This window comes from Homarus americanus, unplaced genomic scaffold, assembly GCF_018991925.1.
Source record: "Homarus americanus isolate GMGI-L3 unplaced genomic scaffold, GMGI_Hamer_2.0 scaffold45698, whole genome shotgun sequence".
NCBI lineage: Eukaryota > Metazoa > Arthropoda > Malacostraca > Decapoda > Nephropidae > Homarus > Homarus americanus.
In genome coordinates, this window is record NW_024735554.1 from 10,843,132 (window position 1) to 10,859,843 (window position 16,712).

Below are 16,712 nucleotides of genomic sequence, written 5' to 3' on the forward strand. Positions count from 1 at the left end.
GGTGTCCATAAACAATCATTCCTCGTCGAGCTATTGTTATTAATCTGGAGGTTCTCAGTCACCAGTAGGTCGACAACTCATCAACATGTCATTTTTCATTAAGCAAACGACATCAATTCCTTCATCTCACATCAACATAAGTCGTCTGATCAGAGACAAAGTAGATTTGGTTTTAGAAGATACAACTCAGCCCTTAGTACATCATTCATCGTCAGGAGCAAACAACAATGTCATTACACCAGTTCATTGCTGTTATTATAGGTATTTAATTCCCTCTAATATGTTATGGTTCCTTCTTCTCGTGCTTAAAAATATTCGTCTATGTTTCCAACAAACATTTAATTCCAGTGTTCACTTTATAGTGGACATAAACTTGCTTCGCTGACTCAATGAACTTATTATCCTCAGTTTGAAAATATAACTTAAGAGATAGTTGTTATAATAAACACAGACTTTATCTTTGATTAAACAATACAGATTTCAAAACATAATACGTAAAGGCGCTTTTGTGAGGGTCTGTCTTTGTGTGGCATGTTGGCGCCGGGTTCATTATCCGCTAGAGGCGTTGAACTACCGTTTTGCTGGACCAAAACGTTTATCATACTGTTTCATCGTCTTGTAACAAAATGGTCACTGTTAAAAAATGCTACGAACAGAACTGCTGAACCAGTAGCTTACAACTCTAGAACTCTCATAAACGTAATTATTGGACGCAGAACCTTCCTTCAGGCCTTTTTATCTTGAGAATACCGTTGCTGTGGGACACCAGTCGTCACATCCATCTCCCCCCCCCCTTCAGACTCACCTCTCTCCGCTTCCCTCCACCCCTCCAGACACACCTCTCCCCGCCCTCCACCCCCTCCAGACACACCTCTCCCCCTTCCCTCCACCCCTCCAGACACACCTCTCCCCCTTCCCTCCACCCCCTCAGACACACCTCTCCCCTTCCTCCCTCCCTCCAGAATCACTCCTCCAGAATCACCTCTCCCTTCCCTCCACTCCCTCCAGACACACCTCTCCCCTTCCCTCCACCCCGTCCAGACACACCTCTCCCCGCCCTCCACCTCCTCCAGACACACCTCTCCCCGCTTCCCTCCACCCCTCCAGACACCCTCCCCCCGTTTCCTCCATCTCCTCCAGACACACCTCTCCCCGTTTCCCTCCATCTCCTCCAGACACACCTCCCCGCTTCCCTCCACCCCTCCAGAATCACTCTTCCCTCCACCTCCAGACACACCTCTCCCCCACCCTCCCTCCCTTCCCTCCACCCCCTCCAGACACACCTCTCCGCTTCCCTCCACCCCCTCCAGACACACCTCCTCTCCCCGCTTCCCTCCACCCCCTCATCCATCATTCTACTCCACTACCTCTTACTTCAATAGCCCTCACCCCAGAAGGCTTACAGATACAGTCACTACACACTTATGCCTCCATCACATAACAACTCGATGGAAATTAATGAAATCAACAGACCTGAAGGACCTTTGAGTTAAACCATCAGACCTCAGATAGCTGAATAAATGCCGACATTCAACTATTGGTACCGTCCACATTAGAACTGGTTGATCGTGTGTGTGTGTGTGTGTGTATGTGTGTGTGTGTGTGTGTGTGTGTGTGTGTGTGTGTGTGTGTGTGTGTGTATGCGTGTGTGTGTGTCAGTCACTCATGATCACCTCAACCCGACGAAGGAAACTTACGAACTTACAACAGATCGAGTAAGATAAAAAGAGATATACCCTCGGTGATTTCATGTCCTGTAGATAAAGACCATACATAAAGTCTTAAGACGTCTGGTTTTTAAAGTAGTTTCTGTAGATAAAAGACTAAAATTGGGGCGTTTACTGTAGAAGACTATATAGCTTCCCGTAGGTGCTGCAGGTGGGAATCTTAAATGTTTACATCGACTGTACAAACATGGGTAGATCCTCAGACAATCAACTTTATATATGATTAAATAAACAATAACTTGCTATTACTCCTGTTACATACTCGGCCAGGTGATTGTTATGTGTATTAGGTCTTTTAGTTGTTAAATGTTATATAAATACATAGATATATACAGTATAATATATAAAATAACGTGATGAAATGCGCTGTCGTAAGTTCACTCAATCCCTAATTCTTGCACAATATGTCTCTGATAACCCTTCCCAAGACGCTGTTGTGACCTGATCTGGTGTGAATTAATCATTTTGTTGACATTATGGTGTTCAGTCCTCATCATTCAACATACAATCCCAAAAAAATTAGTGAAGAATACTTATTAAGGTGTAGTGATCTACTTTGTGTGTTAATGGACTCAAACAAATGAATTTTAATCAAAGTTCAACAATATCAAAACAGAGAGGCATTATAAACAATGAAAATGTAAACAAAGACACAATGTTAACAAGGATACAATGTAAACAATGATACGATGTAAACAAATACACAATATAAACAGGGATATACAGTAATGTAAACAGACACAATGTAAACAATGATACGATGTAAACAAATACACAATATAAACAGGGATATACAGTAATGTAAACAGACACAATGTAAACAAGGATGCAAAGTAAACAATGATACAATCTTAATTATTTTACTTAAACTTAGAAAACAAAATATTTCACATCAGTCGTTATGCGGCCGGTAACTTCATGTTGATTCTCATATAATGTTTAACTCCGAAACAAAACAAGGTTAACCAGGACTAACCCCACATATTTCCCCCGTCAAGGCAGAAAAACCCACATATCTCCCCCATCAAGGCAGAAAAACCGACATATCTCCCCTGTCAAGGCAGAAAAACCCACATATCTCCCCCGTCAAGGTAGAAAAACCCACATATCTCCCCTGTCAAGGCAGAAAAACCGACATATCTCCCCCGTCAAGGCAGATTAATGTACCCAAAGACACAGCCGTCGTTTCTGGGTTAAGTTAGACTGCGTATATAATAGAATAAAATAAAAGGTCATGAAGAAGGAAACCCAAACTTTCTTATACTGTATATTCATTTATAATCTGGGAATTTTATTTTGATTCCCTTGTATCAAATTATCGATTAATAAACGTTTCGTGTTTTGGTTCGTCTGATTCTTGAACGGTTTGATTCTTTACTTATGAAACGATGTTATTTAGAAATCTTCTGTGTGATGATGTAATAAATTCTAATAGATTATTTTCATATCAATAATATATATATATATATACTGCACTGTATTGTTTTAGGATCACTTGAAAACTAGACACCTCAACTTATTTCACACCCTAACCTAACCTAACCAAAACCTCAGGCTAATCTTCACGTGATCCCAATTCTTAAAATGAATCTCTTAGGAAAATAATGGTAAGGAAAGACATTAAAGGAACGGTGTCTTTCAATGTATAATAAACTGAACGAATTTAGGTTTTAAAGATGAATCTGTCCACGTTTAGGGTTTAAAGTAGTAGGTACCCTAAAACTTAAGGAATTAATATAGCTACTGAAGCAGATCTATGTTCCTTAATAGTTGTTTACAGATGGTTAGTTCAGATATATTTTTTGAAATGTTATGAAGGTGTAGTTTTGTTTACTTATCTAGAAATGAGAGTTAAAGAGGTCGTTTTATAAGGCACGAGACAATTCAACTCTTTTAAACAACGAAAGTAAACAGGACCTAAAGAGTAAAAGGACTACTTTATAAGGCACGGGATCCTTTAAGTCACCTCTATAAACAAAGACTTAAACGGGATCGTATGTACAGTAATGTATTTATCCCCCAACTGGTTTAGGCGCGTAGCTTGGGAGTAAAGGAGTGGACTTGACGCTATCAAGGGCTGCTTAACCATACAAGGTATCCATTAGGTGATGTTCAACATGTTCAATATAAGATTTGGAGACGATGGTGCTAAAAAAAATTAACTCGTCAAATAAAATGGATTGATACTTTATTCTAATATACAGAAAGATAAACCAGAGTGAAAATTTAGATAACTTTTTTTTTGTTACTTAGAACTTTTTAGGGGCGTAATTAAATCTGATTATTAGAAGGATTACATGATTTTAGTTGCTATTTTAACTATTTAAGCTATTTAAACTATTTATTAGCCTAACTATTTGTTTAGATTATCATTCTAAATAAATATTATTATGTTTTGATCATAATATTAGAATTAAGGGTGAAGAAAATATCCGTACAAGCTTACAATACTAAATTCATCCCAGTGTCCATTATCAACAGATATAAACTTATAATTTATATCTCGAAAGAATCAAATCAAAATCAATATTGATGTTGTGGCCTTCAACACCTAGACTGGTCCCCCTTTGTCAGATACGAGACAAAAGGTGTTCATTTGCCTAACGACGGCGTCTGATTAATTGATTTGTTCCCACTGGTAGATGAGTTATAGTTAAAAGAAAACTTATGGAGCTTAACAGCCTTAATTGTAACAAAAATAAAATCCTTTTTATCTTCATCAGAAATTGTGATTTCCTCTGTAGCGCGCCATGTTTGTTAACACTGCAACCCGCCTCTCTGTGAGTAGCAATTCAGTCACTCGGATTCTGTCGTTCTGTAAATGATTACTTGTTACTTTTGACAACAGGGTACCAGTTTACTTCACCATCACTTCAGTGTACTCTAAGTGTCTTTTACTTTTGCTTATCGTTGTCTACCGTTGTGTTCCCGTCCTACACTGTTGTAACAGAATCCATGTGTATATGAAACTATTAACAACACGACAAGGTATATGGTTCGCTGTATATCAAAATGATGATATGTATTGTTTGTGATATCTTCGTGTTATACAAACATATGTAAAAATCAGTTATATGGAGGTTTGTTCCTGAACACAAAACTGAATGTTCAAAAAATATTACCGTGTACTCAATTCATGCTTCAGTTTTGAACGTTCGTATCTTTGCTGTTTAAGTAAACTTTTCGTAAATAAGAAATCTCCTTTAGAAATGTATTCTAAAACAGATTATATTATCTACAAAAATGTTTTATTTGAACTTCATATTTCACGGAGTTTCAACTTGATCTCTTTATACTCAAACTGAAATAAATCTTTTATGTCTGTTGTGTTTTATTTTTTTCCTCTCCAGTTGACGACGAGTGACCTTCGATCGTCTGAGCCAAACAGTTTCGTGGAACACACACACACACACACACACACACACACACACACACCACAAAAGCTGTACACGAGTGATAAGGCTTCACCGGAATGACATTGGGTGACCGGTATTGATGGCGGCCAAGTAGATAATTATACAGTACCTGACCCAACTGCCCCTCTCTCCCCATGCCCCCTCCGTTCTGAGGCCTTGACCCAATTATCTTACTGGCAGTGACTGAAGGTATACAGTATACATCTATACTACTGCGTCTACACATGAAGGAGCTACACGTGTACAGGGTAGATTTATATTAACAATCGAATATCCAGGACATATTAACTTTAAAACAAATTCACGCCGATAACGTATTTATTTACTCGAACAAGAACTCCCAACACACAAGGATTTTAAACACAAGTGAACGTTGATGCAGGTAGTTTAAAGCAGCGGGTAGTACTCCCAGTGGGCACATATACGGATGACCTACATTATCGAAGATTACAGTTAACACATCCTCCTCCGCTTCCCAGATAGGCGCTGTAAACGCTTTTGCGCTTCACCTTGCACAAGATAAAAGGGGGTGCCCAATGCCCAATAAACTAGCCCCTCGCCACACCACCCCGCTAAGTACCGTACTGCGGTGTCCCTCAGGACTCATTTAGTTTAAAACTCGGGTTGAAACACGACGACCCTCTTCAAGGGAAGATGTTGTTTAATTATACGGGCGTTTAAATTCTCCTCCTCCCCCTCCTCCTCCACAGCAACAAGGAGAGTCGGCTTCCCTCCTCTCTCCCTCCCTCTCCCCTCGGACACAGACAAGGAGCCCTCAGTGTCCTGGTGAGAGGAGAGCAGGCGTGTCACCAGTATAAAGACCAGACCAGCCCAGCGCCTCACACCACCACCGCACACGTCAACGACGATTCTGCTTCATACAAGTAAGGATTTGTTAACAGTGATCTTTCATGAGTGTTTACCAGTTGAGGTGACAAGTACAGTAGGTGCAGCTGTTGGTAAGTAAAAGGCAGCACTGCACTTAAGAGATGCATCTTACTCACGTCTACAGTAGTTACAGTAAGGAAAATGCCTTTGTCTTACTGGGACATGTGATATACTTCCTAACAGTTAGTACCACCAAGATCCATCTTTTTGTGTTTCGCGACGTTCCATTTCAACATACTGTACTGTACATTCTTATAACCAAGCTTGATGGTGATCGAGATCGACCTACAATGCTTTTTAGTTTACTAAGTTTATCATTTCGCTGAATAACTTAGCGCCATTAACAAACATTTGAATTGAAGAGTAAACAACGTCTGGCATATAATTTGTGAAAGACGGAAAACACCTGTTCTAGCACACTATTGCCCCAGGTACACTTGACGATTTCGTGTCACTTAACCACCACGCATTGTTTACTACGTCACAAAGTCACCTATCCAAGCTCGGACTTACACTGTATTCTGTATCTGTCATGAGATACAATATCAAATGTCTTGACAAAGTTGAGATATCTATTATCAACATAACTACCGCGTTCTACAATCTATGACCACACACCAAGCACCACCAGCGACTGTGTCAAGCAGGAACGTCCAGGCATAAACATGTGAGGAATAACATTGATAATAATATTTATTCAGTAAAATCATCGTACATGTTTACAATGGGCTTCAAATGAATATAAACTCCGCAGGTGTACAGTTCAACATATGTATAGATAACGCAGCTATACGATGTACAACAATGAATGACGAAAGTCGTGTCTTGAAATTTGGTGAAAACATATGCCGAGGGGCTAAACTTTTGGTGCGCTCTGCCTTGTGGTAGGGGGCTCTCATAATGTTTCACGAGTTATATTTAATCTTCGGACAAAACCGCGATACGACTTTTGTCTTTGATTGTACGTAGTACAGTACATAGACCGTGGAGGTACAGTATACAGTTTTCAATGTACAGTATGTATGTACCCACAGTAAACAGTGTAGGTAAACAGCATAGGTAAACAGTAAGAAAATTTGACCAAGGATAGACAACAAAGCCGCCAGTATGGTCCTTTGCTTAAAGTTACAGCATTTACCTGCCCCTATTAGTGGGAAGGCTGGTACAGTACACTACCTCGACGTCCCCCCTCTTCCTGTACCCTGACTACTTTGCCACTTCTGATCTTTAGTTGAGCATCTTCATATTGTGGGTACGGCCGTAATGACGCTAGTAGTTGGCCACCAGGAAATTAACCGATTCAAGCAATGGTGGGTCGCTGCGTAGTTCTTTCAGTTTGTCTTTGAACTATTTGCCGTTTTTTTGTTTTTGTTAGCGAATTGTCAGGTCGGGGATCATGTACACATTATTATACACTTGAGGTTCTGTTCCTTCTGTAGGATATCTCTCCTGTGCTCGTGTTTAGGGATGATGATCCTCACTAACTGCACTGTGCGTTTATTAAGTCTCCTCGGTTGTGATGTGCAACTCGCCTACAAAGTCGACAACATTTCTCACCATCTGTTTGATTGTTCGTCTGTTTCTTCTTCCTTCTTCACCAAATTCCTTATATTGAGGTTGTCTCTGCGTTTGTTTATCTCTGCTTGTTCACGCACCCCATCTCGAAGATTTTGTGGTACGTTAACCCTAACTGTCATATTATCAGTCTGATCCACTGTAGGTGATGTTTTAGCCATGATATCCTGTAAGTCGTTCAGTTCTTCCTGCACTGAATTCTGGAGATCTGTTATATGTTGCTTAAGTTTATCTTGTTCATTATCAAGTTTGTGTATCTTGCTTTCATGCTCCCTATAGTCTTAAATAACCCCTTAACCTGTTCCATACATTCTGTGGAAAAAAATAAAAAACATGGCAGTCTTATTGTCAGCACCTGAGATGCATTCGTAAACTTCAAAATCTTAATAGCTCCTCAGTTATTCCTAAGCTTTCTTTGAGGGCTCATTGCAGGAACCACAGGTACTTCGAGTCATTATTTTTTTTTTCTTTGGATGTGCGATTACCTTCTAAATATGGCACCGTCGACCAACACTTGGCACCGTCGCGGAGGGGAAATTCTGATTTTCTAAGCTGAACTAATAACAGTTACACGTTATGCTATCTTTCTTTGGTGACGGAAGCTGTCTTTCCTGAATTATGAGTTTTGTACAGCTTCTGGGTAAACACATTTTTAGCCCTAAATATACATGTGTTCCAGTAGTGGTAGAGGTGGAGGGGTATATGGGGTGTATAGCTGGGCACTTCGGGGTGCAACTATCACTGTGACCGTTATTGTAATACACTAAAAATTTACGACTTAATGACGGAATGGCACCGAGGTGACCTGTGATGCTCTAGTTACCAGGTCACTAATTTTCTCTCATTCACCATTACCTGTTTCTCTTATATACTACTGTGAGCTGGTCCTGGTGTTCCTTCACTATATTACCCGGTGTTTTATGGTGGGTAGCTCACGGTCACCACTTATGGATATATCTGATAAATTGCTCTACTTTCCTCTTTTATTTACCTTGACAACTGATACTTCACCGTTAGGCGTCCACTCAAACAAATGAAGGCGATATTCTACCTCAATTTCCGACGTAACACCTCGTCGCCAAGGTAACCTTGGTGATATTATGAGTTCATTAAGCCCTCGCGCGAAAAGCTTCGAATAACGAATGTTTTTTTTTTTTTTTAAGGACCCTGCACGGCACGTATACACGCTACACATAAAAGTCACCCCGTATTATTGTTTCACAGTTGGTCCTGATATATGATAATATTCTAACATAGTGTTCCACAAGCTGACTATCATTTGAATGGGAAGTACAGGCTGGGTTTAGTTTTGGGTAACAATATTTACAGCCATAAGCCCTCCAGATGATCACCGTGTAAGTCTGATCTGAGATTGTAAGCCAAGGTATAACCACAAACACCGCCATGTTTAGTCCTGTCGAGACGTTGTACAATACATTGTAACCTTCTCTTTTGATTTTCCCTTCCGTGATTGAGTCATCTTGCCACTACTCTTGGATGGAGTCTACGACAGTCCCACTTTTAGAAGCTGGAATTCTGACTTCCGACATCTTTGGTAGCAATGACCTTGAGTTTATGTGTTCAAGCTGCAGTCCCTCATGTCTGAAATACTCAAACTCGCCAGTCTTACGGTCTGCTGGTTTGTTTGTCGGTGCTTGTGGAATAGACTTTTGATCTTTTACCTACAAACATATATTACACACACAGTCGAGATTTGCAACACTGGACATCAGACTGTCATATTCCTCGCTGGTCAAAAAATCTGTATATCTTTCATACACCAACTCAGAAGTTACACGTCACAGCAAGACTTGGGCTATTCCTTTACGGTGAATTTTATATGTAATGACAATCGTTTCTCTTGGGTACAGGTCTCACATATATTAAGTTCCTGTTATTAAGGATATTTTAATCATCTATACTACTACAGAACAAGATACAAAGGTGTTCTGGGAGGTACTGTCAGGAGCACGACTTTTATACCTTAATTCTAATATATTCTTCTGGCAGCTCTTCATAACTCAGTACACATCAACCTGTCCTCAAAACTAAAGTAGGTTATTTTTATCCTCGCTTGTAAACAGTAAACAGCTTATCATGTATGTCGAGGTCAATCTTGCATAACTAGGCCGTTCAACGTCAATCAACCCCCTTCCCATCCCCTCCCTCCTCTATTCCCCTTCCCCTCCCTCCTCCCTCCCTGACCCACCTCTTCTAGGAAAAGTGTATACGTTGTATTGGTGCAGTAACTTAACTCTCTTGCTCTCCTCTGTGTGTGTATGTGTGTGTGTGTGTGTGTGTGTGGTTTGTCTCATTATACCCAATACAGAAACAAAACATAATTGTCATACTCAGCGAAGCTTCTAATTACTTACAATTATCCTACAAAAAAATAACTCTTATTTTCAGATCATGCATAATCAATAAAAAAAAATCCTTTTCTTTATAGATATAAAAATATGGCGCGCTTGGGTCTGGGCTCCCCTCACAGGCTATCTTCCTTCCTGCTGGTGGTAGGTGTGTGGGTGGGTGTAGGCGGTGTGTTGGTCCAGCAGGAGAGGTGGCCAAGTGTAAATGATCATTCTGAGTCGTGGGAGGGGAGCGAGGCCCTTTATCGTGACTCATGGGAGACGTGTGAGACCCCCATGTGTGACCAGGTTAACCAACATGCACAAGGACTTGCCAACCTCAAGCTTATGACGAACTACATCACCAAGACCGTAAGTTGAGAATAGTGTGTATGTGTGTGTGTGTGTGTGTGTGTGTGTGTGTGTGTGTGTGTGTGTTTCATTATCTACCTCTTTAGATTAGGGCAAGTACAGCAATGTAGGTTAGGTTACATAGGTCAGGTTACATAGGTTAGGTTACATAGGTCAGGTTACATAGGTCAGGTTACATATGTTAGGTTACATTGGTTAGGTTACATAGGTAGGGTTACATAGGTAGGGTTACATAGGTTGGGTTAAATAAGTTGGGTTACGTAGGTTAGGTTGCATAAATTGGGTTACATAGGTTTGGTTACATAGGTTAGGGTACATAGGTTAGGTGAGGTTACAGGATTTTGCATGACCTTATTTGACCTTCTGTGACCCAGATGAAGCTGATGACGGAGTTGGTGACGAAGATGGACCAGGTGCTGTTGGTGACAGGGAACAGTATGACTGATTTCATTGGTCAAAAATGCCCCAGTGCTCACCCTCTCCTGCAGCAGGTGATGACGGTGAGTGTGAGAGACAGAGATAGGTGTAAATAGAGGCAAATAATAACAACCAACGTTCATATATTACCTCAAACCCTTTAAGAAAAATATAATGTCGAATGTATGATCGTCCTGACAGAAAAAAAAGTAGCAAATACATTCATAAATAGTTAAATTAACTAATATATATTTATATATAAATTAAATAAAGAATAATTAGTACAATACTGTAATGAAATCTTACGCATACATTTTCTTAATAATTATTACATACACAAGTGACTAAAATCTTAAAGGAACGATGTTTACACTGAGATGGTTCTTGGGGCAGGTAACAGAAGTGGATCACATCGACAACACCAAGCTACGGGAGGTCTTGGAGCGCACCACCACCTCCAACATCCTCACCAACGACATAGATAACTCGGTAAGATGTTCTTTGACCTATTTATTGTATTGTCTTTACCTTGTCTTTCTTCCCTTTTTTTTTTCCTCACTGACGTCACTTATTACTTTTACGTTTATCCTCTTCGTCACCTGGGTTGTAGGTCACGTCTCTGTTCCGCACTGTTGACAAGTACTGGACATGCACTGACTCCTTTCACCCATTTAACTAACCCTTCCCTCCCTCTCTTCGTCTTGCTACAAACTTCAGTCTCTTCAATTATATTTTTCATCTCCACCTTCACTTCTCACTCTTTTCACTGGTCTGTCCAGCTCCTCCTCTTCCTTCATTCATTCATTTGCTATCCTCTGCTACGCCGACACGTTGTTTATTATCGTTTATCCCTGCTCCGTTTATGTACATGGTAAAGCCAATATGAACTTGTATGATGAGTTGTAACTGTACAGACTCTCTCTCTCCCATCCAACACTGGACTTGTTAGTAACTTGTCTCATTTTTTTTGTCACTTCAGAAATGTAACACAGGTAGTCTACTCATAACCCGAACCACGCTATCCCGGGTCCATATTTTAAGGATTCGCGAGATGGAAATTCTTCGTAACTGAAGATGCAAGGATCCACCTAACTGATTGACTTGTAGTGTAAAATTACTTCTCAAAATATTATAAAAATGATTCTGGGATTCATAATTAAAATCGTATATAAACATCAATTTGGGACAATTTTAACTTACAGAATCTCTTGGAAATTATTAAGTATGCTGTAATTTTGGTAAACACGTCTTGTAGTTAAGGTCGCCTCAGGAGAGTTTTGATGCTAATTTGGGAAATAAGTTTTGTTCTTTATCTTATGTCAACCTATTAATGACATTATTATGTCTTCAGTTATGAGAAATGTATGCCGTACGAACCTTTGATAATGTGGGCGCCTATTGGCATGTACTGTACAGCCACAAAGCCATAGTTTCTTTACCCCCTGGCTGGAGGGAGGGCAAAGCTAAGGTTGAAGAAAGGTTAGGCGAACCGACATTCACTTTGTGTTGTCATTATATATTAATGTTTATAAAATAATTATAGCTCTGTCAACATATCATATCATGTCAATGGTTTGAATCATATTTCATAGCTTAGCTCGTGTGTTTTAGTTGAGTGACTGTTGAGGTGCTGATGTGTGAGCCCCACCGTCATCGTATCTCATCACCAAACGACTGAAAGAGTTGTATATCCGCTCTCCTGGTCTTTCTTCACCCTGGCTTCGCCTTCCCTCCAGCCAAGGGGTAAAGAACTTTGCATTGTGACTGTATCAGACACCAGGTATCCAGTGGCAGAACGACGACGTGTCAAGGTCTGATCGGCAGACTCACTAACCACTGAGAGACGAGTAAATTTAACTTTAACTCGTTTCCAGCGATTAGCCAATCTGCCACTTTTATACCCGACAATGGATACCTGTTGTCTGAGCGTATGACAACAGGGGGCCAGTTTAGACACTACTCCTTTTAATGTAACAAACACACAATGATAATTTCCCTTACTGGTTCAGAGTGAGGTGAGTGACGACCTCCGGGAGATTGAGTACAGGCCAGAGGTCCAGCAGTCCTCAAATCTCTACCAAGACAACCTGCAAGCGTAAGTAGTTGTGTGCTAATTGGCATTGTCACTTGAACACGTTGTAAAATACTTAATAGTAGTAGAAATAGACAACACCAAGATGGTCATATAATTACTACCAACCTTTATTGAACACACATGTGCACACAGGAGACAAAAACAGAATCAAGTCAACTTTAAGCCACTGATATGAGTCCTTCTTTTGTCTCCAAAATTAATCATTGTTTACATATAGACCATTTCTCGAAGTTATTCTGGCTCATCATTTTGATCTTTAGCTCTTTCTTATATTTTTTTTTTTCTTTTCTATAAACAGGGAAAGTCAGGAGTCTGCGGAAGACTTAGGAAAGTTGAGAGTTCACGATAGCAGCACCATCAGCAGCAACAGTAGGCTCGAGAATGGTCAGTCAACGACCACCACATTCAGCCATCAGCTCAACCGTGGTCAGTCGACAAGCAGCACACTCGGCATTCATCAGAGGCCTGGGAAACCCTTTCCCAGCCAACACGGTCGTTACGTGGCCCCGACCAACCCCAGGGGACAGGGTGGTATTAGACATAACAACAGAGGCATGGGGCATAGCAGGGGTGGGGCAAGTCGAGGTCGTGAAAGCATGGGACGAGACCAAGGTCTTACAAGATTTGGTCCCGGGTCAAGAGGGCGTGGGTGTCGCAGCGTGCAGAGGGGGTCACCACACTGGGTGCCTGGGCTGGATACGTGGTGTGCCAACAACTGTGCTGCAGGAAACTGTCCCTCCAACCAGTGTATCTGTTCCTAACTTCACTGAACAGAGGCTAATCTAACTTTACCTACCCCGATTTAACTTAATCTAACCTACCTTAACCGAACCTGCCTCAACCCACCTTAACCTAACTTAACCAAATTGAATCTAATTTAACCAAACTTTACTCTAACCCATCTTCAGTAAACCTAACATGACAACCTAATTCAGGATTATACTTTATGAATTGCTGTATTGTTTTCATCTTATACACTTAAACTGTGACTAATGAAGGCATTAACTCATCTCAAAAGTACCAGACTCTTACCCTAGCCCAAAGTGACACGTGTACCTGTATTCTCGTATCACTAACCACTAGACTACTCATGGTAGACCCAAGTAAACCTTTAATTTATATATATTAACTAAAAATAATCCCTTGTGTTTTAGGCTATAACAGTGTACAGCATAAATTATGATGGTGGATTTATAAAGCTCCTCTGACCCACAATGATTGTTATCAGGATGCCACAGCTAATTGTAGGGTGACTTTTATAACATATTTGTAGCTAAACATCTGAGCGACGCAATGCTGAAAATGCTTTTGTAAGTACCGACAAAGTCTTTATCAGACATTTTTGTAACTGAATATTTGACAGAATGTCCAACACTATCCCTACTGAAGATGTTATTCAGAAGAACAATCTTTCGCACATTTCTAATTAATATAAGTTAAGGCATCACTTTTACAAAAATGTCCATACCTAAGACTTACTATGCCTGATTCTACCTAAAACTGTATCTGTAGTGATATTTCTAAATAAAGCGTTATTCTGATTCTCACACTATTCATAGGTGTCGTATAGTCACAGGTGTTTTGTCAGGGCTCTTTAAGAAAAGTCTTGATATTCACATCGAAATATGGAGGAGAGTACGGCTAAGAAAATCTTGAAAATGCAATTTTTGTGGCATCTTGGGCAAGAATAACTAACTATCTGGAAGTGATTCAAGATTATATCGACATGGGTGGAAGTAGAGTTGTCAGGTTGGCAGAAATGCAGGGCTAGTCCCTCTTATACATATTATTTAACTGAAAAAGTGGGGGTCCTAAGATACTCCGACCCCTCAAAGGAAAAAGTGGGGGTCCTAAGATACTCCGACCCCTCAAAGGAAAAAGTGGGGGTCCTAAGATACTCAGACCCCTCAAAGGAAAAAGTGGGGGTCCTAAGATACTCCGACCCCTCAATGGAAAAAGCGGGGGTCCTAAGATACTCCGACCCCTCAAAGGAAGAAGTGGAGGTCCTGACCCTTTGGGATTTGCGCTCTTGGCCTAACCAATGCTGGAACGTGCTTAGTTACATTAAGAACCAACACTTGCCCAGTACTTAACGACAGGGAGTTGACAAATTGTTTATGGATAAAGTAAGTACTGTATTCTATTTTATAATGATTCCTTAACAATACTTTCTTTAACTAACCCTCTTCTCTAGTTCTAGGAAATGAAAGTTGCCAAGAAGCAAAATATAAAGAATCTAAATCAAACACTACTGTAGACTACCTGGGTAAAGATATAAAGTTGGTGTTTCTATACTGACAAGTGTTTAGATTCAGCGACACATTGCCTAGTGATCTTCCTCCTCGATAGAATATAGTAAGTTTGACTGCTGTAAGGCATCACACACATCACCAAATCAAATTGCCATCACAGGACCAGCATGAACAAGTGCTTGGTTGTTCATTGGAAACCGGGTGTTCAATAACTACTGGTAAAAAGCCTAGTTCAGCTATCAAAAAACACGCCCAACAAGCTGACTGTCCTGTATCAAAAGAGAGGCTTCTGTACTTATAAAGGAGAGTATTTTCCACCATATCTGACAACTGAAGACAATGACTCTTCTAATGAGCTTCTTTGTTTTTAAATAGATTTATTTGCTTAAGGTAATTGTAGTCAACATCTTACGTATATATATATATATATATACATATATATATACGTACTCTTAGATTCACATCAATTAATATTCAATGACTAGGCTAAAAGCAGTTATACAGTACTGGCTTTGGCTTTAACTACAACTCCTTTAACTGTTCACCTTTACAGTACTAAGATAAAATGTATGAAATATCCTTCAATGATTTTTGTCTCTAAATTTAGAAGATTAAGTGTCATAATTTTTCTCTTCAGTTTAATTTAGTTTAACTTACTGTTGTTAAAATGAAGGATTGATCCTGAATTTCTATTGACTTGCTAACTATGACTTTAACTCAACTCCCCCTACCCTCACCACCACCCTCACAACAAGGGGTCGTGTGGAGCAGTTACTCCAGAGGTGTTTTGTGTATGGGCAGGCCCCAAGTGGCTTACGATGCCTGATAGGATAAACAGATATCTAATTCCCAATGTAAGAGGCCAATTGTTTTATCAGTGAGTAGCTCAGTGGTGTTGATCCTCTCCCCCAAACAGGTGATCCAGGGTTAGTGCCCACTAGAGGAGGTTAGTGTGTTATATGGATGTATGTCCATTTAAGCAGAATTTCCTGAAACATGTTTGGTAAGTATCGTATACTTGTTTACCTATTAATTCATCTATAGTATATCTTTTGGGTGGGTTTTCAACAGTGGGTACATACTTTTTTACACAAATATAAGCTCAGTCTAAAGCCCACCTTCAGTTTTATTTTATACATACAGTATATGGTCAGTCAAATTTATAATATGAAAAAAAATCTACAAACTTAATTACTATATAATCCAAAAGCAGTAGTACAGCACATGTAAAGACAATATACATACAGATATAAGGGCGGGGGTTTTCTTCCTGTTTTATCCCACAAGCTGCTATCATTTATAAGGGCGATGGGTTTTCTTCCTGTTTTATCCCACAAGCTGCTAACATTTATAAGGGCGGGGGTTTTCTTCCTGTTTTATCCCACAAGCTGCTAACATTTATAAGGGCGGGGGTTTTCTTCCTGTTTTATCCCACAAGCTGCTATCATTTGTAAGGGCGGGGGTTTTTCCTGTTTTATCCTGCTGCTATCATTTATAAGGGCGATGGGTTTTCTTCCTGTTTTATCCCACGCTGCTATCATTTATAAGGGCGGGGTTTTCTTCCTGTTTTATCCTAGCTGCTATCATTTGTAGGGCGGGGTTTCTTCCTGTTTTATCCCATA

At 40.1% G+C, this 16,712-nt stretch overlaps 1 protein-coding gene and 1 long non-coding RNA gene across 2 annotated transcripts; both read left to right on the forward strand.

Annotated features, from left to right (window-relative positions):
• Positions 1-1,277: 1,277 nt before the first annotated feature.
• On the forward strand, positions 1,278-5,049 carry LOC121871512. The gene is made up of 2 exons (XR_006089884.1): positions 1,278-2,818; positions 2,850-5,049. It is a non-coding gene; the product is annotated as an uncharacterized LOC121871512 (long non-coding RNA).
• An 821-nt stretch (positions 5,050-5,870) lies between these two features.
• LOC121871513 lies at positions 5,871-14,380 on the forward strand. Its single transcript, XM_042373921.1, has 6 exons — positions 5,871-6,027; positions 10,056-10,326; positions 10,701-10,826; positions 11,137-11,232; positions 12,753-12,838; positions 13,137-14,380. The coding sequence occupies exons 2-6, from the start codon at positions 10,066-10,068 to the stop codon at positions 13,597-13,599; spliced, it is 1,032 nt and encodes a 343-aa protein (XP_042229855.1). The 5' UTR covers positions 5,871-6,027; positions 10,056-10,065; the 3' UTR covers positions 13,600-14,380.
• Positions 14,381-16,712: the final 2,332 nt, after the last annotated feature.